The 22,816-nt window shown below is 38.8% G+C and overlaps 1 protein-coding gene across 1 annotated transcript; it reads right to left on the bottom strand.

Moving 5' to 3' along the window:
* Window positions 1-2,962: 2,962 nt before the first annotated feature.
* matr3l1.1 (matrin 3-like 1.1) lies at window positions 2,963-22,488 on the bottom strand. Its single transcript, XM_079839759.1, has 22 exons — window positions 22,383-22,488; window positions 20,276-21,754; window positions 18,745-18,806; window positions 18,280-18,318; window positions 18,138-18,187; window positions 17,945-18,054; window positions 17,748-17,858; window positions 17,442-17,567; window positions 12,582-12,698; window positions 12,345-12,469; window positions 11,126-12,203; window positions 8,228-8,306; window positions 8,032-8,066; window positions 7,806-7,937; window positions 7,533-7,672; window positions 7,220-7,406; window positions 6,963-7,094; window positions 6,743-6,873; window positions 6,468-6,525; window positions 4,965-5,103; window positions 3,739-3,860; window positions 2,963-3,617 (listed from the first exon to the last, which is right to left on the bottom strand). Exons 2-22 carry the CDS (start codon window positions 21,536-21,538, stop codon window positions 3,591-3,593), a joined length of 4,263 nt encoding a protein of 1,420 aa, XP_079695885.1. The 5' UTR covers window positions 21,539-21,754; window positions 22,383-22,488; the 3' UTR covers window positions 2,963-3,590.
* Between the last annotated feature and the right edge of the window lie 328 nt (window positions 22,489-22,816).

Consider the following 22,816-nt stretch of genomic DNA (forward strand, 5'->3'; position numbering starts at 1 on the left):
GAGAACCAAGTCCAGAAACGACTATTTTCTGGACATTTAGTGTTGCTGTTTTACAAAACCTTGAAGTATAGCCTACCATTATTGTCAAATGGTGGCAAATAAAATGTACAGACACATTTCTTTTTTGTTTACAAAATTATTTGATTGCTTTAAGTTACCCACGTGTTCTGGACAAGACTTAAGTTCAGGATTAAGTAATTAGGCCACTTGTTTCAAGCTTTAGGTGGTGTTGGTGAAGTGTCCTTTTCTCCAGTCTTGACAATAATCTTCAGTCTCTTCATCTTCAGCTTCCTGGTCAAAGGAAAGCAAAGTCAAGTAGTGGATAAATCTTTGTCTACTGCTTGAGGAACCTGTCTGGGCTAAATTCACCCTCAGTCTCCTAAAACAAACCATATGCCGTTTGACAAAATAATATATAGTGCATACTGTCATACTCCGTCACCGCAGTGTAATAGTTTCTGTAAATAGTTGTGGGATAATTTAGGTAGCCTATCAAAATTAATTCCGAACTTCCCAGTGGTAAACACGACATGCGTTCATATGCAATTTTTTCAGAGTAAACTCGTATTTACGATAAAACTGTTGGGGTAACCCAGGACCCAGGACCAGTAGTGAAAAATGAAGACGAAGAGAGAGGAGTTAAATTAATTAAAGAGAAATTTACTGAAGAATAGTTTGCAGTTTCATCAGCAGAAGCCAGCTTCGTCTCACAAGGAGTTCGTAGGCCACGCTCCCTCTACCAGCCTACCCGACTCCGTCTATCGTATATACAATTTCTGAACAGTTATACTGTTTTCAAGGTCTAGCCACGTCATTACTGCAAGTTGAATGATTCTGATTGGCTCAGAGAAAATGCACAGCCACTGTAAATTTCCACACAAGGATAGATAGCAGAGCATATCACTAAACTAGGTAGACTAGTTGTCGCCCCATCACTAGAATTAGATCATTGTTGACCTCGGAGGTTGCAGAAAGGCGTCTTCAGGTCTGGTGTTGTGTGCAGAAAATGTCCATCTTCAATATTGGGCCTGCACAGATCATGCAACGCACACACACAAAAGCACCCTAGCATAACAGTTCTCCCAAGGTTGGAGAGTCTTAACTATCAACAAAACACTTCACCAAAACATGCTGATACTATGTGCTTCTCTCTCAGTGAGAGGTACAGACAGGCCAATTCTTTAGTGTTTCAGTAAAAGGAAATATAAAATAAAAGTCCATATTTCATCTCTGGAAGCAGTCACCACTCAGAGACCAAATACTAACTTTAGAAAATATAAAGGAATAAACAATCATTGGTCCTCTTGATTTAAGCAAACTCATAACTGTAAAGAATCATTAAAATCATAATAATTACATTGGGGGATGAATATTGATTGAGGCTTTGATTATGAATTTAAGTAGGATATATATATATATATATATATATATATATATATATATATATATATATATATATATATATATACACACTCACCTAAAGGATTATTAGGAACACCTGTTCAATTTCTCATTAATGCAATTATCTAATCAACCAATCACATGGCAGTTGCTTCAATGCATTTAGGGGTGTGGTCCTGGTCAAGACAATCTCCTGAACTCCAAACTGAATGTCAGAATGGGAAAGAAAGGTGATTTAAGCAATTTTGAGCGTGGCATGGTTGTTGGTGCCAGACGGGCCGGTCTGAGTATTTCACAATCTGCTCAGTTACTGGGATTTTCACGCACAACCATTTCTAGGGTTTACAAAGTATGGTGTGAAAAGGGAAAAACATCCAGTATGCGGCAGTCCTGTGGGCGAAAATGCCTTGTTGATGCTAGAGGTCAGAGGAGAATGGGCCGACTGATTCAAGCTGATAGAAGAGCAACTTTGACTGAAATAACCACTCGTTACAACCGAGGTATGCAGCAAAGCATTTGTGAAGCCACAACATGCACAACCTTGAGGCGGATGGGCTACAACAGCAGAAGACCCCACCGGGTACCAATCATCTCCACTACAAATAGGAAAAAGAGGCTACAATTTGCACAAGCTCACCAAAATTGGACAGTTGAAGACTGGAAAAATGTTGCCTGGTCTGATGAGTCTCGATTTCTGTTGAGACATTCAGATGGTAGAGTCAGAATTTGGCATAAACAGAATGAGAACATGGATCCATCATGCCTTGTTACCACTAAGCAGGCTGCTGGTGGTGGTGTAATGGTGTGGGGGATGTTTTCTTGGCACACTTTAGGCCCCTTAGTGCCAATTGGGCATCGTTTAAATGCCACGGCCTACCTGAGCATTGTTTCTGACCATGTCCATCCCTTTATGACCACCATGTACCCATCCTCTGATGGCTACTTCCGGCAGGATAATGCACCATGTCACAAAGCTCGAATCATTTCAAATTGGTTTCTTGAACATGACAATGAGTTCACTGAACTAAAATGGCCCCCACAGTCACCAGATCTCAACCCAATAGAGCATCTTTGGGATGTGGTGGAACGGGAGCTTCGTGCCCTGGATGTGCATCCCACAAATCTCCATCAACTGCAAGATGCTATCCTATCAATATGGGCCAACATTTCTAAAGAATGCTTTCAGCACCTTGTTGAATTAATGCCACGTAGAATTAAGGCAGTTCTGAAGATGAAAGGGGGTCAAACACAGTATTTGTATAGTGTTCCTAATAATCCTTTAGGTGTGTATGTATGTATGTATGTATGTATGTGTGTATACACACATACATTATATATATATATATATATATATATATATACACACACACATACATACATAATTATATTGAAGCGGCGGTAGATTCCCGAATCTTTCTATATATCTATATATATATATAATCATAGTTTGTGGTTGTGGTAAAAAAATTTTTTTAAACAACCCAACACACCTATATGCATATAGAATGCAGCATTAAACAATTTCGTAAGGGAAAATAAATAAATAAATAATCAACTCAATAGAAAACAAGCACGTGTGACAGCTGGACATGTCTTTATTTGAGCAGAATCGATTTTACTGTTTTACTTATAAGTTTATCATAAGTGTATACAGTACACTGCAATAAAGTACATGCCTTTTAATAACATGAGGACTGTTTTTTGTAGATTACTAGATAAAATCATCAATGAAAGAAAAACACAAAACAGTTAAATAAAAAAATTTTTGTATTGGAACTCTAAATCATTTAACACATATAAAGAAAATTATGTGATTTAAAGGGATAGTTCCCCCAAAAATAAAAATGATGTCTTTTACTCACCCCCAATTTGTTCCAGCCCTGTATGAGTTTCTTTCTTCTTCTGTTGGTAACCAGACAGTTGACGGCATCCATTGAATTATATAGTATGTTTTTTATTCCTATATGGAAGTCAATGGCTACCGTCAACTGTCTGGTTACCAACATTCTTCACAATATTTATTTTTAGTTCAACAGAAGAAAAACTCATACAGATTTGAAACAACATAAGGGTTTGTAAATGACAGAATTTTCATTTATTTGGGTGAACTATCCCTTTAACTGGAGTATGATATCATCATGAATGTCTATGAAGGATTTCTGGATTGGCTTGATTCTTGACATGGTTTATTATGAACCGTTTCGCTCCTTGTGCTCCTAAGAGAAAGAGAATAAGAACATATGTAAGTCCTGATGGTTTCGTTTCACCACATTACAGATAAAATATAAAATCTGATACACATGCAAACAGACATATAGATATGCAAAATAATTATGCCTTCAGCTTTTGATGGTGCAAGGGGGTCCTGCAGTGGTCATTCTTGGCCTCTTCCTCACTGGCATAGATGGCATTGCATAAGCTACAGAAGTAACCCACCACAGGTCGGACAAACTCGGCCCCTGTTGGTAAAGTGCAATAGATTAGTTGTGCAGAGGCAGAGCTGGATTGAGCATATAATAAAAGCAGCAAGGCATTCATGGCTGTGCAATATGAAGGACACACATTTCATTCAAAAGAGTAGTTCACCCAAAAATAAAATCATCCCATAATTTACTCACTCTCAAGCCATACTAGGCCTGTATGACTTTCTTCTTTCAGCCAAACACAATCGGAGTTATATTAAATATCCTGGCTCTTCCCAGCTTTGTAATGGCAATGAATAGTGCTCGAGTTTGTGAAGCTCAAAAAATAATAACACTATAACTACAGTGTGCTAATGAATGCATTATGAAGCGAAGCAATGGGTTTTTGTAAGAAAAAGATCCACATTTAAAACTTTAAAACTATAATCACTGTCTTCAGGCAACAGCCATACGCGCTTTCACAAGAGAGTCAAGTTCTGGTGGGGAAGGGTGACCTCTGACCTAACGTATGATCATGTGTTCATGTGGTTTAGCAATTTTCTTTAAAACTTCTCGTTTTAGACTTCAAATTCATGAGCGTTTTGCTCTTTTCTCTGCGTTCATCAATTCTCACCTAAGCTTACGCTACTCCTACATCAGGCATTGGGTCAGAGGTCACTCCTCCACCGGAACTCGACTCACGTCCGGCCGTTGATTATAGTTTAAGCCAGTGATTATAGTTTATTAAGTTATAAGAAGGCCTTTATCAATACCGTGGAGTCGTATGGATTAATTTTATGATGGATGCACTTTTTGGAGCTTTAAAAACTCAATGGCAAAGCTTGGAAGAGCCAGGATATTTTTAAATATAACTCTGATTGTGCTCGGCTGAAATAAGAAAGTCATATACACAGAGGATGGCGTGAGGGTGAGTAAATTACAGGATCATTTTCATTTTTTGGTGATCTATTCCTTTAAATGTGTTGAAGCTCTATAAATACTTCCATGAGCATGCATTTCCATGAGCAGAACAGCTTCAGGTCTGGAAATCACAATTTTAAGATGTAAAATTCCAGGTTTTCAATAACCATTGGAACACTCTTTCAGGGTTGGGCCTGTAACAGCAGCTTCTAAAGAGTGTGCTGTGAAACATGCTCTTACCCACTGGATCCATCATCGGTGTTTGTGCCTCTAACACACTGTCAGAATTTTCCACCTCCATTCCATTTCCACCATCAACGTCAGAAACCTGCTTCTCATCTTCCTTTGAGTCGACATCCTGATTATCACTCCAGAACTCCTAAAAGCAGCATAATTCATCATTAAACACACAGTATCAGCAGGTATACTGCAGAGCAGCAGCTGAAAGCTTACAAAACAGATTTGACCATTTTCAAAGCCAGGTGTTTAAATTGTACAATAATACAGTGACAATAATCGACCTCCACATTCACTAATCAGAAAACCTGACTTGAGGTAAGGTTTACAAAACAGCAATGTACTAAAAATAGAAAAGGCTTTCCTTTGCTTTTTCACGTACAGACAACATTGTCAAAATGATTCCCATTCACACGGATCTGTAGCCTGGATGCCAGCCGAACTTAGCCCCGCCCACAACATTTTTACTCGGGCAGTTCGATCTGGACTTGATCGGTAGAGAAGTAATTATGCCCGAACAGAAACTGTTCGGACCAATGAAATTGTCAGGGCGGGCTTTAGACGATGATTAACCATTCACGCCATCAAAGGCCCTTGGATTGGATTTGTTCTAATCCTAAACGGAGAACTTGTTCGTATGCGCATTCACCTTTACTATTTCTCTCAGAAATGATGATCGTGTTGGTAAGTACTCTGTGTATCCTTAAATTCAGTTTTTACAACACCGGCAAAGATCGTTTACACTCATCTTTTTCTTCTAACGTAACTTATTCCAGCGTGCGTCACCGGGTTGCCAAGTTTTTACAACAAAACTCGCCCAATTGCTAACTATCCTCAAAACAAGCCCAATAAGCTTTCCTGGGGGGGGTTCTCCGGAAAAAAAGGCATTTGGGGGGTAAAATGTGTATTATTTTGGCAGCTAAAAATCGCATTCCTGGGTCTGTATATCACATAATTGGGGTCGCTTCAACCCCGCGGAGTTGGCAACACAGTGCAGTTGAGTTCTGTTGACATTTGACAACTAACGTTATGCGTCGCTCCGTTGCTCTGATTGGTTGTAGGTCTATTCAATTGAGGTCTTTCCTGGTTCGGTTGAAACACGCCGCATAATCACAGCCCAACGGAGCAGTATCAGACTCATATTCTGACTAGAATTGAGTATGACGACGTCAGGCTAACTGATCTGTGAAAACGACTAGAAACGTTGTATTGTGCTGCAAATCAAGTAGTTGGCGAAGTCACTTTGCAAAGAAACACAATGTGCCTATCGACTGAACGTGTAATACAATTGACATCACTGTTTTATTACTTCGTGTTTTTGTAGTTTACGCAGTCACAGTAACGGTTTTCAAAAAAGTGCACTTTAAACCCCAATTTCAAACGCTTGCATTTTCAGGCCACCAAAACGCTGTTGGTGTGCAGATGAATGGCCGAAGCGCATAAAAGCGTTTACGTTTTTAGTTGAAAACAGTGTTGTGTAAACGGCCCCTTGGATTCATCCTTTACCTTCTCCAAGTCAGTAGATGTTTGTATAGAACCATCACTAGGTCCATGTAGAAAGTACCTAGCAAACAACACAAAACAGAAAGAAGCAAATTCAGTGTAGCAAGGCAATGATAGTTTTCAGAATTTTACACATCTTTTTAATGGAAAAAAACTGAAATGTTTAAAAACAGAATGTAATAGTATATAATAGCATCAAATCAGGGCTCAAAGTTCTGAATGTGCAGTTTTAGTAACAAACTAATGTACATAAATTAAATTCTATTCGATACCAATACCTTTTATTTAAATGGGCATGTTTGGTAGACACTGAAACCTTGGGATGTTTTCCAGCGACTGTAATTTTATTCATATTGGCCGCAGATACAACCTTCTCGGCATCACAGGCATTTTTCATTTCAATCAGTCCCTGGGGAATAAAAATACAGAATTGTAAGATTTCATTGATGAAACCACTAAATATGTCTGAAATATATATGGCAGTTATTATTTACTAACTGTTCGATGGAGGCGAAACATCCAATGACGTTTTACTTCCCCATATGGCTCTGCGATGCTCAGAAAATCTGTATCAGTATATTCATCAGCCATTGGAAGATTTCTGATCCGGAGAACTCTGCCATACACTTCCTGAAGTATTGGAAAAACAAGGATAATGCAATGCTTACACATGTTTTGTGGCCTCCAGAAAAAGACAATTATATTATATTAGTGATTTATTTTGGACCCCATGTTAAATTATTTATTGATTTTACCTCCTCATCACTAGACAGTTGCATGATTGCATCTGTGTTGGTTTCCTTCTGAGCCTCAGCAGCTTCTTCAGAGGTCTCCATCTCGGCCATCACTACTGTACTCTCCTCACTGCATGCCAATGAGCATGACGGCTCCTCAATTTTCTCTTCAACATGTTCCTGACCTTCCACTCTCCCAGAGTCAACACTTTTCCCGAAACAGAATCAAACATTGTCTGTTGTGTTTCTCATATGACTGGGCACATCAAAACACCCAAGCAGAATATAGCAATAGGAAAAGGATTTTATTTGAGAAATTTCAAATGAGTTTTACCCTTCATTCACTCGGCTGTACGTCTTTGACACAGTTATCCTCAAGATTTTGCCACCTAGTCTAATGCGCTGCCTTTTAGACTCAGCTTCAAGTTTTGCAGCAGCATCAGCATCCACCATCTCAATTAATGCCTTCTCCACCTGTAATGAAAACATTATTAAAACCGCTGAATTTCTACATATATCATGCAGACAAATCATACAATCACATATCATGAACACTTGAGTATATTATTTTTAATTTGGCAATACTTCAAAGATTGTATAATTTTACCTTTCGATTGGAGCGAACCAAACAGCAGTCTGCCACATCTCCGTATTTTTCCCCAATTTTCAGCAAATCTTTTTTACTGAATTTTTTAGCCACTGGAAAACCTGCCACCTCAAGAACTTTGCCATACTTTCCCTAAAGAAATGAAGTAAATTATACAAAACTCAAAATCATAATTTTTGTTCCATACACACAATCACAAACACTTTTGAAGGGAAAACAGACTAACCTCAGTGATTGAAGCGGAGATCTCCATTTCATCACCTAAAACAGAATGAGCACACTTCCTCAATTATCTATGAAATCTCCAAAATGAATAAAGAAAAATGACACAAAATTCTTTTGTAAAGCTGATTTAGGTAAACATACAGCAAAAGTGTATTGCTTTTATGATTGAATTTTGAATAACTGTGCAATATAAATACCTTGTTCTGTCAACACTTCCTCCTTAAATTCATCTGAGGTGGGCAAGTTTTCTAGATTCTCAGGGAAATCTGTTGTCTTCTACACAAACAGAAACATGTTTCTTTATATTTTTAAATATACTTTAGAATGCAACCGTGTATCACCAGGGTCGGCGCCAGATCACACATTGAAGACAAAAAAAAAAAACAACGGACGTTTTCTGAATATTGATTGATCTAAATTATGTAGACTCTGTAGATAATGCAAGTTTCAGAAATGGGTGCAAGAAATGAAACGGGAAAAAACAAACACAAAACTTAAACTAATAAAATAATATAGCCTATATAAAGTTTTTTATGTACAACCCCAAATCAGAAAAAGTTGGGACAGTATGGAAAACGCAAATAAAGTAAATTAAGAAATCACTTCTTTTTTTTGACTTGCATTTCATTGCAGACAATATGAACACAAAATATTTCATGTTTTGTCTGGTCAACTTCATGTCATTTGTAGATATGCATCCTTTCCTGTCATTCAGACCTGCAACACATTTAAAAAAAAGTTGGGACAGGAGCAATTTAGGGCTAGTAATGAGTTAAAATGGTTAAATAATGATGTGATTTGAAACAGGTGATGTCAACAGGTGATTGTAATTATGATTTGGTACAAAAGCAGCATCCAAGAAAGGTCTAATCCTTTAGGAGCAAAGATGGGCAGAGGATCGCCAGTTTGCCAACAAATACGTGAGAAAATTATTGAAATGTTTAAAAACAATGTTCCTCAAAGAAAGATAGGAAGAGATTTGGATATTTCACATTCAACAGTGCATAACATAATTAAAAGATTCAAGGAATCTGGAGGAATTTCAGTGCGTAAAGGACAAGGGTGCAAGCCTAAGCTGAACAACCGTAATCTCCGATCCCTCAGGTGGCACTGCATCAAGAATCATCATCTATAAGTGATATCACCACATGGGCTCAGGACTACTTTGGAAAACCTTTGTTAAGTACCAGAATACGTAGTTACATCCACAAATGCCAGTTAAAACTGTACTGTGCCAAAAGGAAGCCCTATGTTAACAGTGTCCAGAAGCGCAGTCGACTTCTCTGGGCTCGGAGGCATCTGGGATGGACCATCACACAGTGGAAAAGTGTACTGTGGTCAGTATTTCAGTATATCAGTATTTCAGGTATTTTTTGGGAGGAATGGACGCCGTGTGCTCCGGACCAAAGAAGAAAAGGATCATCCAGACTGTTACCAGCAACAAGTCCAAAAGCCAGGGTCTGTCATGGTATGGGGTTGTGTCAGTGCCCTTGGCAAAGGTAACTTGCACTTCTGTGAAGGCACCATTAATGCTGAAAAGTACATAGAGATTTTGGAGCATAATATGCTGCCTTCAAGGAGACATCTTTTCCAGGGACGTCCATGCATATTTCAACAAGACAATGCAAAACCACATTCTGCACACATTACAAAGTCCTGGCTGCGGAGGAAGAGGGTACAGGTACTTGACTGGCCTGCCTGCAGTCCCGACCTGTCTCCAATAGAGAATGTGTGGCGCATTTTGAAGCGCAAAATGCGACAACGAAGACCCCGTACTGTTGCCCACCTTAAGACTTGTTTGCAGGAAGAATGGGACAAAATTACACCTGAAACACTTCATCACTTGGTCTCTTCAGTCCCTAAATGTCTTTTAAGTGTTGTGAAAAGGAATGGCAACATTACAAAGTGGTAAAAGCTTTACTGTCCCAACTTTTTTTGAAATGTGTTGCAGGTCTGAATGACAGGAAAGGATGCATATTTACAAATTACATGAAGTTGACCAGACAAAACATGAAATATTTTGTGTTCATCTTGTCTTCAATGAAATACAAGTCAAAGTAAATTTAGAAATCACTTCTTTTTTTTTTATTTGTGTTTTCCATACTGTCCCAACTTTTTCTGATTTGAGGTTGTAATGTATAAAGTGGATTGAATGCAATGAGCTCTAAAAGATTTTAGATTTTTAAGTTATTAGAATTTATTGTTAAAGTTAGTCAAGTTAAAGGCGGCATCCTCAATTGAAGGAACACCGCCCACACTCCTGCTGACGGCTCTGTTGCTGTAGCCCAGTGGTTTTCAAACTTTAAGCGCAACCCTTTTTTTCTTTTTAAATTGACGTGACCCAAAGGCCTACAGTATATACAACCATTTAGCCTACATGTAATCAAGTCAAGCCAAGCATAAGAATACTAATATACAAATATATAAGTCACGTATAAGTCGCATTTTATTACATCTAGAAATAATACCGGCTACATAAAGCGAAATGTTATAATGCACAAACATTAGGCTATAAACACTATTTATCCATCTATTTTAGTTCCCCTTCACCACAAAATAAATCCTTTAAATTTAACCGTATTCAGAACAGGACAAGAATGAAGTATTCCATATTCGTTATGCATTTCAATGCTAAACTATTATTTATTATGTAAACTAGGCTTTGTACTTCACGCACGTTCCAATTTCGACGTGGGGGGGAACGAGCAAAAATGTGCCACAGTGGGCCGTTTCTCACGCTGAATGGCACAGATTGTACTATGGACTATTTAAATTGAGCAGTGTAACTTTTTATATGTTGGGTTGACAGTATATTTTATTTTGATAATGAATAATTGTGCCTGAGGCGCCGGCGCGATCATTGATTGGCGCCGACGCTGTGTCTCTCAGCCAACCGAAATTCTTCCAGCTGTCTACATTTCTATTCACTCAAAAGGGAGATCAGGAAATGCTGCAAGCAGAACTTGTGTCGCCTGAATGAGCTTCACAGCTGCAAGGCCATGACAATTTTATGATTTGTCTCCCTAGCTGCTAACATTCAATCATAACTTCAAAATGTATTGTATGCAACTTTAACTCTTAGTTGTGTTGTTTACCTCTTCCATTTCCACAGTTTCATCTTTTTGCTCTCCTTGTTGAAGCTCTTCTTGCTTAAACTCTTTCTGCGTTCCTTGCTGAATCTCATTCTGCTCTCCAAGTTGAAGCTCTTTTTTCTCTCCATGTTGAAGCTCTTTTTTCTCTCCATGTTGAAGCTCTTTCTGCTCTCCTTGAAGCTCTTCTTGCTGAATTTCTTTCTGCTCTCCACGTTGAAGGTCTTTTTTCTCTCCAAGTTGAAGCTCTTTCAGCTCTCCTTGTTGAAGCTCTTTCTGCTCTCCTTGTTGAAGCTCTTTCTGCTCTCCTTGTTGAAGCTCTTTCTGCTCTCCTTGTTGAAGCTCTTTCTGCTCTCCTTGTTGAAGCTCTTTCTGCTCTCCTTGTTGAAGCTCTTTCTGTTCTCCTTGTTGAAGCTCTTTCTGCTCTCCTTGTTGAAGCTCTTTCTGCTCTCCTTGTTGAAGCTCTTTCTGCTCTCCTTGTTGAAGCTCCTGTGCTTCCCTACAATCACTTGATCTATCTGAAGTTGTAGCAGTTGGTACACACTCTGATGTCTCTGACTGTACTTTCGATGTGTCCATGTCTGAAGGTTTAGTCTGATCAGTCTGGACATCTTCGAGTGTGTCTTCTGTCGGAGCATCTGCAATTTCATATTCCTCATCATCTACCTCCTCATCTACTGTGAGCTCATCTTCCGAATTCAGTTCTTCACCATCATCTGCTATAACTTCCACTCCTTCAAGATCACTATCATCCCCCATGATGTCAGATTGATTCTGGTCTTCTTCAACCATCTCCTCCACACTCTCTTCTGTTTTTATTTTCTGGTCTTTTAAAGGAGAGGTTCTTTTGGAATGGGATTTGGAACGGTCCCGTCTAGAGCTCTCCTTGTTTTTCTCCCGAGAGCGTCGACTTTCTTCTCGATTCTTTGAGTCTTGACTCCTGCGAGACCTGGACCTCTCTTCAGAGGCTCTTCGCTTGGGGCTGGGAGAGTGTCTTCGGGAACTACGGGATCTCCTTTTGGGGCTGCTATTTCTCCTCCTCCTGCTGCTATAAGGTACTGGTGATTTTTCTTTGTCAACATCACTGGACCATGAAGTGAAATATCAAACATGTTATCATTTTAGAAGCAGAATGGGAAAATAAATTACATTTAATGAAGTGTATATCACCACTACTGTAGCAATGTCCAAATGCAAAAAGTCCAAGTCAGCAAAACGGGTTTACCTAAGTGTCTGGTACTCAGCTGAGAAGCAAACGTTAATGGTTTTTCCTTTTAATTTGAGAGAATTGGTTGAATAGTGCTCCACCAATTTGTTGGCCTCTTCCACATTGGTCATCTCCACATATCCCTGTACAAATACACGATACACAGTCTTTACACGATATAGATAACTGAAGACACAGAACATGGCATAAGAATAAGTGAATAAAAAATATTTCCATAATAATGAGTTTGGCTACCCGGCTTGGCAGAAACAGTGAATGTTTTACTGTTCCGAAACGCTTGGCAATGGCCGTCAACTCAGAGCTTATGCCATCTCCAGAAGGTAATGGTGAAAAGCTCACAACAAGAGAACTCTGTGAAACAAAGTAAATCATTCAATCAGCATTAATGGCAAATCTCTAAAATAACAAACCAAATGGATGCAAGTCACATGGAAAAATCCCTGATACCTTCCAGATATAACTGAATCAGGTGCTCTAGACTGGGAAGCAAAAAGCTGAATGTATTAAGTGGAGTTTTTTTCCTAGAACGTTCGATTTTGACATCTTAATTTCAAAAGGCTATATCTTAAAAGTGATAAAAGATAGAGACTTTCTGTAAATTAGAGAAATATTAAGGATGACCCAAAGTTTATGTAGGGATTACATTTTCCCATCTAACTAGCATATTATGACCTCATATGGTGGTGGTCACCTTGGATTATAGAATTTTCATGAAAAGTCACATGTTTAAATGATAAAATGCAGCACTTCTTTCCCCCCAAAATGTCCCTCACCTCCTGTATGCTATATTCCACAATACTGAATGCTCAGGTAAATAGTAAACAAACTGTGTAAATCATTACTAATAAATGGTAGAAACAAACCAAATGCATGTAACGGTTGGCCTTTTGCTGTAGAGACTTTCCATTTACTACATACAGTAGGCACTCTGATTCCATGTATGGGGCACATATATATTATTCATATGACACACAAACACAAGTAGACAAGACCTGTTTAGCTCAAAAGCTTACTCGCCACGGCAAGGCAGAGATCATGAGTGAGATGAGACAAGACGAGAGACAGACGTGCGCGCGCAGAGTGTGCACAGTTCGGACTACTGTCATTGTCATTGCGACTCCCCATCCTGCCTCCACGTTGCCCCCTAACTGTATTTGCAATACACGAGCCGTGGTTCAGGTGCGCGAGACAAACGCTGCAGTGTGAATGCACAACGCGCGGCTCCTGCTCTCCATACACACCACTCCTGCCCTGCCTGCCTGTGCGGTGTGAAGCCGGCGTAACACGCCTGCTAACTTCGCGATGAACACTCCGACCCTGGGAAACACCACTGTGTTCCCACCACTGACATTGGGCAAAGGACCATCTACATTGGGCAAAGGATTCACCGTTTGTGCTTGGTGTAGGGCTACAGTTTCACTTTCAGAATCACGTCATCTTCTGAAGGCAGATATTCCCCTTCAGAATCAGGGTCCGCGAATAAAAGACCCAACACTCCATTGCGGGTAAGCTTTATTGATGCCATTAGAAAATAATAATCTACTGCAAATACTCGCTGACTAGGGTTGGGCGATGTCCCCTAAATTGGCAGTTGACGATGTTTACAGTAAAACATTGTGATGGTCGATGATATCGTCGTTTGGGGGGGGGGGGGGTAATTATGTAAATAGGTAGATAATATACTATATCTCTTTACATAAATACTATTTTCTACTTAAAACTATAATTTCGTTATTTTTACTAACCCAAATAATGAATCATCCGTTAGGTTGCACGTGAGGGGAAAAAAATAGGTTTCTTCCACTTAAGAGTTGAGCTCTTTTTAAAAAAAAAATATATATCTCTTTACATAAATACTATTTTCTACTCTTAAAAAAATAATTTCGTTATTTTACTAACCCAGTGTTTTGTATGTGAATGCTGTTGCAACTTGCACGTGAATATTACCACAGGAGTGAAGCACAAAGCTTTTAGCCTAGAAAGGAAATAATGGTCAGATAGCACTTTTTCATTCTGCTTTGCAATCTGGATCTGGGGCCTCATTTATAAACGTTGCGTACGCACAAAAGAAGGCGTACGCCGCTCTCTACGCAATAATTGGTATTTATAAAAAGCAAACTTGACGGGAAAATGTGCGGTCTTTCACGCAAGCTCTGACCCAGGCGTACGCACAAAAACGGGTGAAATGAGAAATGGCGACACCGTCGGCAGATGGAAGAAACACGTGAAAGTGTGTGAAACTGTAGACCGTTGTGTAAAAGAAATGGCTATGCCTCTCATAAATAACATGAAGACTTCACAAAGCAAGTCTTACAATGAACAGCCTACACGAACACCCGTTTGATCGATCTGCAGTGTAAAACAAACAAAATCAAACGAAAATTACAACATAAATGCAAATTAACACATATTTGCAAAAAGAAAAGTGAAATATGTTCTGCAATAATATTGGCATGTTATGCATTGCAATTCATCCTCATAAATATGGTAAACAACGAAATAGCTAATGTACAAAACTGATATTCTCGTCAAGTGTCCGTCTGGCAGATCAGATAGATGCAATTAGACAGATAGATAGATAATTAGGGAGATATATAGATAAATAGATAGATGTATTAATTGTCCACTGGGGAAAGTTGTTTTCATAGTAAAATTTCTTCATCAGCTACGTTCATGGTATTCATGCATATGCCTTTAGTTTTATTTTTGATAAAATGACGTATGTCTCAACCATTCAGAAAGCTGCAAGACATTACATTTGCACGGAACTATTTCCCATTTCCACGTAGATTATAACCGACATCTGTAGCTTGTCAGATTCAATTAAATGGATGGAAATAAAATGCCCATCTCAATGCGTAATGACGCACAATGGCTGATCTTGTGCTCTAGAAGATGTGGCGAATGGAAGGATTCGGAGTGAAGGCATCTTCAGACAGCAAGAGGACACACTCTGGCGATGGAGCACTAGACGCTTTTTTGCCTCGACTTTGATGTCCGACCATTTCTTTTTTATTTCGGCGATAGTCCGAGGTTGTGAGGCTACAGCATTTACGGCGTCTGCAACCTTTTGCCACTCAAGTGTCTTTTTGGCATTAGTAATGCCCACACTGTGCCCTCCAAACAACACTTTTCTTCTCTTTTCAACCTCGCCAACGATAACTTCTACCTCACATTGAGTGAAGTTACGTTTTTTTTTTTATTTCCTCTCTGTGTTTGCCATGATTTCGCAACATATGAATATTAACTTTTGGGCGTTTCACGGACTATTTATGGGCAACTATGGGCGTGACATGAAGCCGCAAAAGCTGCGCTACATTTAGAATTGATTGTGATTTATTAAGGGAAAACTGCGTAGGATGTGCGTGCGCACGGTTTTATAAATCCGAATATTTCTGTGCGTACGCACGTCCTATGTTTCATCCGTACGCCAATTCTGACGCAAATCCTACGCAAAGTTTTATAAATGAGGCCCCTGGTCACTCGATTTTCCGTGAATTTTAACAATAGGCCCAGTCCATTTTATCCCAATGGACATGGACATCTCGTTTCTTTTCATAAATCTTCACTCACGTCGCCATTTTCGCAGGGGATTATATCGTTTCTTCCTTTCGTTTGCTTATAATTAAGTCTATTAACTATTCACATCCTTTACTGTGGTAAAGTATAAAAAACACTCTAGGACGAATACCTGTTTACTTCAAATTGTATTTAACACAGTTTGTTCTTGTTATTAAACTTGGTTAGGCGCGTCAAGAATAGCGGTCTATTTGAATAGCACATTTCACACACACGCCGCGGTGATTTTAGTTTTGTTTTCTCTGGCAGTGAATAAATCAAACATTGCCTAAATGTCTTGCCCTTGTGGAAGATAAAATCCACTCTTCAGATCTTTTATAACAAGTGTTGCCTTGCAACATCAGGAGAACACATGAAGAAGAAGATATTCGAGAAGTTGTCTATCCAGCTTGTGTCCCACATTCCTCTCAAAGCGCAGAGTGGTATATGACGCATCGAAATAGTATGAATAAAATATTTGTCTAACTAATATTTAATTTTCTTATATTCTTGAGGTAACGATTATTTACTGAAAATCGTTTAAATGTTTTATAGGCTGTGTTGTTTCACTGACGGAAGTGCTAAAATAAACACGCATACATATGGATGTTTCAGCCTCAAATTATTTCAAAATGTAGGCTATATATCTGGCATAGACTACAGTATTTAAAATAGCATATATGCAGTAGTTACATTCTCAATTTAATTTACAGAGCAATTCCTGCTAAGTTTTTAGTTTAACTAATACTATAGAAGAGGATTAGTGTGTGTCGCACTCGCAACGGGGGCGTGGCATCACGATGGTCGCGCTCCATCATGATGTCGGTCAGCCATCACGATGGACGATGATATCGTCCATCGGCACAACCCTATCGCTGACGTTGACAATATTGCTCTGATAATATGGCTCACTTGCACACTAGCTCCGCATTTGTTCGCACTGATTCAATGCGCTCTTGCTCATCATTTTGTATAGAAGCATGACGTTTTTGACGAAGTATGACATGTCTGCCATCTAGTGGAGGGGAGATCGAACGAAATTTGACACCCTATTTGACAAAATCGGCCGTTTTATTCAGTGCCGCATCTTGTCGCGTAAACTCGACCATGGCGCCTAGAGGGTTAAAATTGTCATGTGCTATTTTGCTTATGAAGCCTTTGGCACCAATCATCTTTGCACTCCTGCTCCATCTCAAACTACAACAGTATTTTTATATGATGGGGTTTTTGGAAAATAAGGCCGTGTTGAACTCAGTGGCTAGCCTGGTGGAATTTCCAAATGGCTCAAAATGTGATGAAACTTAATGACAATTCTTTAGTAAATGATTTTAGGATTTGTAAAATGACAATATAACAGCTAAATTAATTTAGGGAAAACCAATCATACTGTATGAATGGGTTTATTTATTGTAGCTGTATTTATATTTTAGGAAGAGGGAACTCATATTTAGTGGCCCTATCAAAAGTCCTGGTCTACAGCACCTTCAGTCTTTCACCAGATAAGCATTTAACAAAATTTAAATGATAATTTCTCACCTGTAAGAAACTGAATGCTGCAGACAAAGAAATTTGTATATTTTCTCCTCTGATCGACAAGGGGTTGTGTAGGAAATATTTTACTATATCCTCTGCCTGGCCTGCTGTTCCCATCTCCACAAAAGCCTACAAAAATATGCATTGACAAAAAAATTACAAGAACAGTTATTAAAGCCCATTTAATTATTAAACAGTTTCATATAAATTTGTTAAATGAGATGTATATATATATATATATATATATATATATATATATATATATATATATATATATATATATAAATGTAAAAAAAAAAAATGCCATACCAATTTAGGAAACATGATAATTTTGACAATCGCCCCAAACTGGCCAAGCAATTTTTTCAGGTAAGCTTCGTCCACTTCATCCACTTCGAACTTTACACACACCACTTTGCACTGTATTCAAATATTGTCAAATGATGTCTGAATATTATAACATTTACAGCAGCATGTGAAACAGAACACCAAAAACAAAAACCCACCTTCGTTGTGGCTTGAGTTTGATTCAGGTTTTTACTGCTTGCTTTAATTTTACTGCTCGATGCTCCCATTTTGTTGCCAGACGATACATTTCTACTGCTTGAGGTTCCACCTGAAAAAATGTCAAAACACAAACTAAATATGAGAACTTATCTTAAAGATGATAAAGTGTCTATGGAGGGGAAAAGGCTTTACCTCGTTCCTGTGTTGTTCTGGACTTTGAACTCTCAGAAGCGGGCTCATTTCTGTTAAAGTGTATACGTTTAGCATGTAAACCATCAAAAATCTGTAAATGTGCATTGTTTACGAAATATATAATGGGGGAATAATGAACTACCTTCGAGCAGATTGAATTGTCTGATCCCACTCTGGATATCTAATGGAAAAGGATAATTGTGTAAAACATTTATTTACATGTGAACATTTTGGCAGTTTCTTTGATCCAAAGGTTTCAATACATTCAAAGTTTGCATTATTTCAGTTTGTAAGTGGAACTGAACCAATGACATTGCAGTTTTTACCATCATGCTCTACTAGTGGAGCTACAGGAACTTTAACTTGTTTTATAATGTGGTATAACCTATTTGTGTACCAAGATATACATACAAAATTGTATTACTCCTTTATAAAATGTTGCAAAGAATTGCACCTCCTTTGTTTGAACATTGACTTATGTTTCATGTTAAATTGTTATCGTCCGAACTCCAAAATATGTGTGTCTTAAACCACTCAACACTTTGTGTTGGTCAGAAATGAATATCTAGTGACAACATGACTTTCAGAACAAAGTTGAAGAACTTACTTTTCCACAAGACTGAGTTGACTATTAGCATGTTGGGGTCCTTTTACATGCACAGACCAGTCCTAAAACACAAGTAACATCTCTCAATATTCAATCAAACTCACCATAATTTATAATGTGACAATCAAAGTAAATTTATAGTCGGTGTCCATACGGATTATGGATATTAATTCTAAATTAAAGCATTTACAAAGTCATGGATACTGTTGTGTTGATTTCACCGTGATAAATCACAAGCCCTCCAACTGAATATTCGATCAAATTCAATCACAGATTTTACATTTTGGATGTTCTATTTCTTAACAGAATAAGTCAAACAAAAGCATAACGACCAGTCAATCAATTATCTATGCTGCCTCCCAATTCACAAACTTATACTACACCCTAAAAATATGTACTCTTTTTGTGAAGAAAAAGTACATACTTTTGAGTGTGTAGCAAAAGAGTATACACGGTTTGGGACACACTATCATGTCATACAATTGCATCTTTGCTCTCTGTCACATCCTGTCACCGTAAACCGCCAATCATCTTGTCACAGTTAAAATCCTCCACATTTAATTTAATTTCCTACCATATCAGAGAGGAATACAGTAGCACGTTGATCTGCATTCACGCAGAGACTCTCCTCATATTAATGCACAATGAAGCATTTAAAAGTTAACGGCCAAACAGATCTTTATAGAAGTCCACATTGTTATTGGAGATGAAATATAACATGGAAAACATTACATAAATATTTTTTATCAGGTTAAACTGATTATAGGCCTCTCCCTGTTGGTTGTGCATATCTGCCATGTTTTGTAGTTTTTAAACACTTTTTACTCGTTTGTAGTTCTGAACTGAATCCTCCTCCAAAGCGCAATGTGTTGTGGGCAATATTAGCCTTTATAGTGTGCACAGACCCACACTTTGAAAATCTACCAGAAATAGTAGACCATCCAGGGACTTTTGACATACTCTTTTCAACATACTACACTTTGGGTCACACTTATTCTAATCTCACATACATTTAGGATGGATAGTATGGACGTTGGGACGCAGGGCTAGTCCTTATTCAGTGAAAATGTTCCATTCCACCATATTTCTAAAATCTCATTCCTGCAGGTGCATACAAGTATCAAGATGCGTCACACCCAGTGACATCAAACTCCATTGGTTCTTGCATGTCTCGTGACCAGTCGAGATTCACATATATGCGAATTTGCTGTAAGCGGACATGAGATTTGAGGACAATGGCAGAGGGCGATTTTAGTCTAGGTATCAAAAGGCTTCTGAAGATTTGGCATACAGCGTGCGAGGTGACTGTTTTTATATTTTTTTTGTCTTCATGTTTGGTACAACATGAGGTTGAATAAATGACAATTTTCATTTTGGATTAAACTATGCCTTTAATGCATTACTACCTAAATGGATAATAAACATGCTACTTGGACTTACCTCATATGCCCTGGTACGCTCGTGTATTTTGCCTGAAATTGTCAGGTAAATAGCTGGTAATGTAGAATCTGAGAACAAAAAGACTACTTACCTTGTTAGAGAGGACAGTGATTTCGCAGAGTACGCATGCATAGGGAAACACTGGTGGAGTTTTCCCATGGAAATCTGACGCCTCCTTCCTTGTAGGAACTATATGAATCACCGGTTTCCTCCGTTGACCGGCATCTCTGCTGGACAGGCGTGAGGGTGGAGCAAGGTCTCTGATGGACAGTAGCGAGGGTAGACCAACGTCTCTGCTGGACAAGAACGAAGGTGGGCCGATGTCTCTGCTGGACAGGTTTGAGGGTGGAACGATGTCTCTTCTGGACATGAGTGAGTGTGAACCGATGCCTCGGCTGGACAAAACTGAGGGTGGGCCGACATCTCTGCTGGACAGGAGTGACGGAAGACCAACGTCCCTGCTTGACAGGTGTGAGGACTGACTGAAGTCTCTACTCGACAGATGTGAGGACTGACTGACGTCTCTGCCAGAGCGATGTGAGGATTGACTGATGCCCCTACTGGACAGATGTGAGGATTGACTGATGTCTCTACTGGACAGATGTGAGGATTGACTGATGTCTCTACTGGACAGATGTGAGGACTGACTGACATCTCTGCCAGAGCGATGTGAGGATTGACTGATGTCTCTGCTGTAGTTACCATAAGACTGTGGGACAACTGACGTTTTCTGCCTTGATGGTTCTGTGGCCAAAGAAGACGGATTATCAAAATAAGACTTTTTGTCTTTCAGATGGTTGTACTCAACCACATAGTTTGGCTCTGAATTGGTGTACGTGCGTGTTTGAGAGCTTGTTTGTTGAACATTTCCCCAGCGGTCATCCCAGGTTGGAGCTTGCTCTCGATTAAGGGAATACGACTGATGCACGGGCAAATCCAATGGATACTCAACCGACTGAGTGTGGCTCCTATCACCCCAGGAACGAGTTGATGTACTGGCTTGGAGTGCACTGGACCTAGACGAAGAAGTTCTAGACATTTTCTTCTTTTTGATCTCTGCAAGAAGTTCAGGAAGCGCATCGGCTGTGATGAGATGCTCAGGAAGCTCGGCCAGAGTTTTAAGGTCTTCAGTATCCAGTCCACAGCTATGCAGAAAGGACAAAGCATTACCAGGTGGGAATGTCGACATTTCTGATGAGGATATCTGACGAGATGTCTGCTCTGAAGATGTGTTCCTAATTCTTGACATGTAAGCATTAGAATCCCGGGGATGAATTCGTTCCGAGTCTTTGTACTTGTCATTGTTTGCGCTGAAATCATCTGGTGGGTTTCGATATGGATGATTGTAAGACATGTCTCAAAGTCAAAGTTTCAAGCGGTCAAATGAGAGTAGGACCTTTCAGGCACTGCCAAAAAAGCAGCTCTTGCGGTGCTGGCTGCTGCTCACCTGTTAAAAAGATGTTAATAAGGAGAATCTCCTTACGTTGATATTAAAATATTGTAGAGGTCAGCTCCAGGTGGAAGATCTGCCGGTCAATCCAGTGAGGTGCGTCACCTGTATCAGCCTTACCTTGAGATGAAAAATCAAATCATTCACTGGATGTCACTGGATTTGCTTTATAAAACTTCAGATGTACCAAGCCAGTAATATATATGACAACTAGTAAAGTAAATAAACTTGGTACATCAATAAACTGATAGCTGGAATGTCCATGAACTTTTCTTAGATCATCAATATTTAGGTTAAACTGTATAAATGTATAAGGGAAAGCAACTTTACTGGATATTGTTACGTTTCCCCACACCCACAACTTTTAATCACTTCTGCTTTCGTTTCAACATGATTTTTACAAAGCACTTTCATGTAGTCTCCTTATTAATATGAAGTCACAATAAAGGTATTAAACGGCGTTTATGAAAATTGTAAATTTTTGAACAAGAAGAAAAAGATTGCATGTTACAGCTGGAGATTTTATATAAACTACTTCATCCGGGGATGGAATTTGTTATTCCAACATAAAAGTAAAGAACAATTTGGGATTGTTTTGCATGAATGGTGAATCGTTTGCGTTTGGGCCTGATCGATGCTAAGCGCCATATTTCCGCTAATGCAATGGCAATATATGACGCATCACCAAATTACAGATAGTATTACGTAGAAACTAATAATTTAGTTTTAGCCATTAATATGAACTCACCTACACAAGCAGTAATAAAGGATCACTGAAGATATGTAAAGCAGCAGTTCTGATGAAGGCTGTTCTCTTTCTTGTCTCGGTTTTTTTTATTTTAGACCGGAAACGCGATATTTTAAAATAAAAGTCACCACAGACGCGTTTATTACATTTTATTATATATCTGTAATACAATTGCTTCAATTGCTCATTCAGCATGAATGAAATTTTTGACATTATTTACCTATTTTAATTGATGTTGCAGTAGTAAAAATAACTGTACTAACTAAAGAAATTCAGAAAAAACTGTGGCTGCCATGGTAAAATTATATACCCCATTGTTTTTTTACTTTCCCAAAATCCAAAAAGCCCTGTTTATATTTCAGGTCTTATATATCGACCAGAGACAGAGATACTGACATACATGGAGAACCATAACTGACTATTTTCTGGATATT

The sequence above is a fragment of the Gobio gobio genome, assembly GCF_949357685.1.
Source record: "Gobio gobio genome assembly, chromosome: 16".
Classification (NCBI taxonomy): domain Eukaryota; kingdom Metazoa; phylum Chordata; class Actinopteri; order Cypriniformes; family Gobionidae; genus Gobio; species Gobio gobio.

Excerpts from the sequence above, each read along its gene's own strand:
- matr3l1.1 (XM_079839759.1), bottom strand. The coding sequence starts at position 21,538 with ATGTCTTACAATCATCCATATCGAAACCCACCAGATGATTTCAGCGCA. Across the intron at positions 17,568-17,747 it reads TTATCATGTTTCCTAAATTG|GCTTTTGTGGAGATGGGAAC; the intron begins GTATGGCATTTT and ends ATATTTTTGTAG. Across the intron at positions 12,470-12,581 it reads CACTGTTTCTGCCAAGCCGG|GGATATGTGGAGATGACCAA; the intron begins GTAGCCAAACTC and ends GTATTTGTACAG.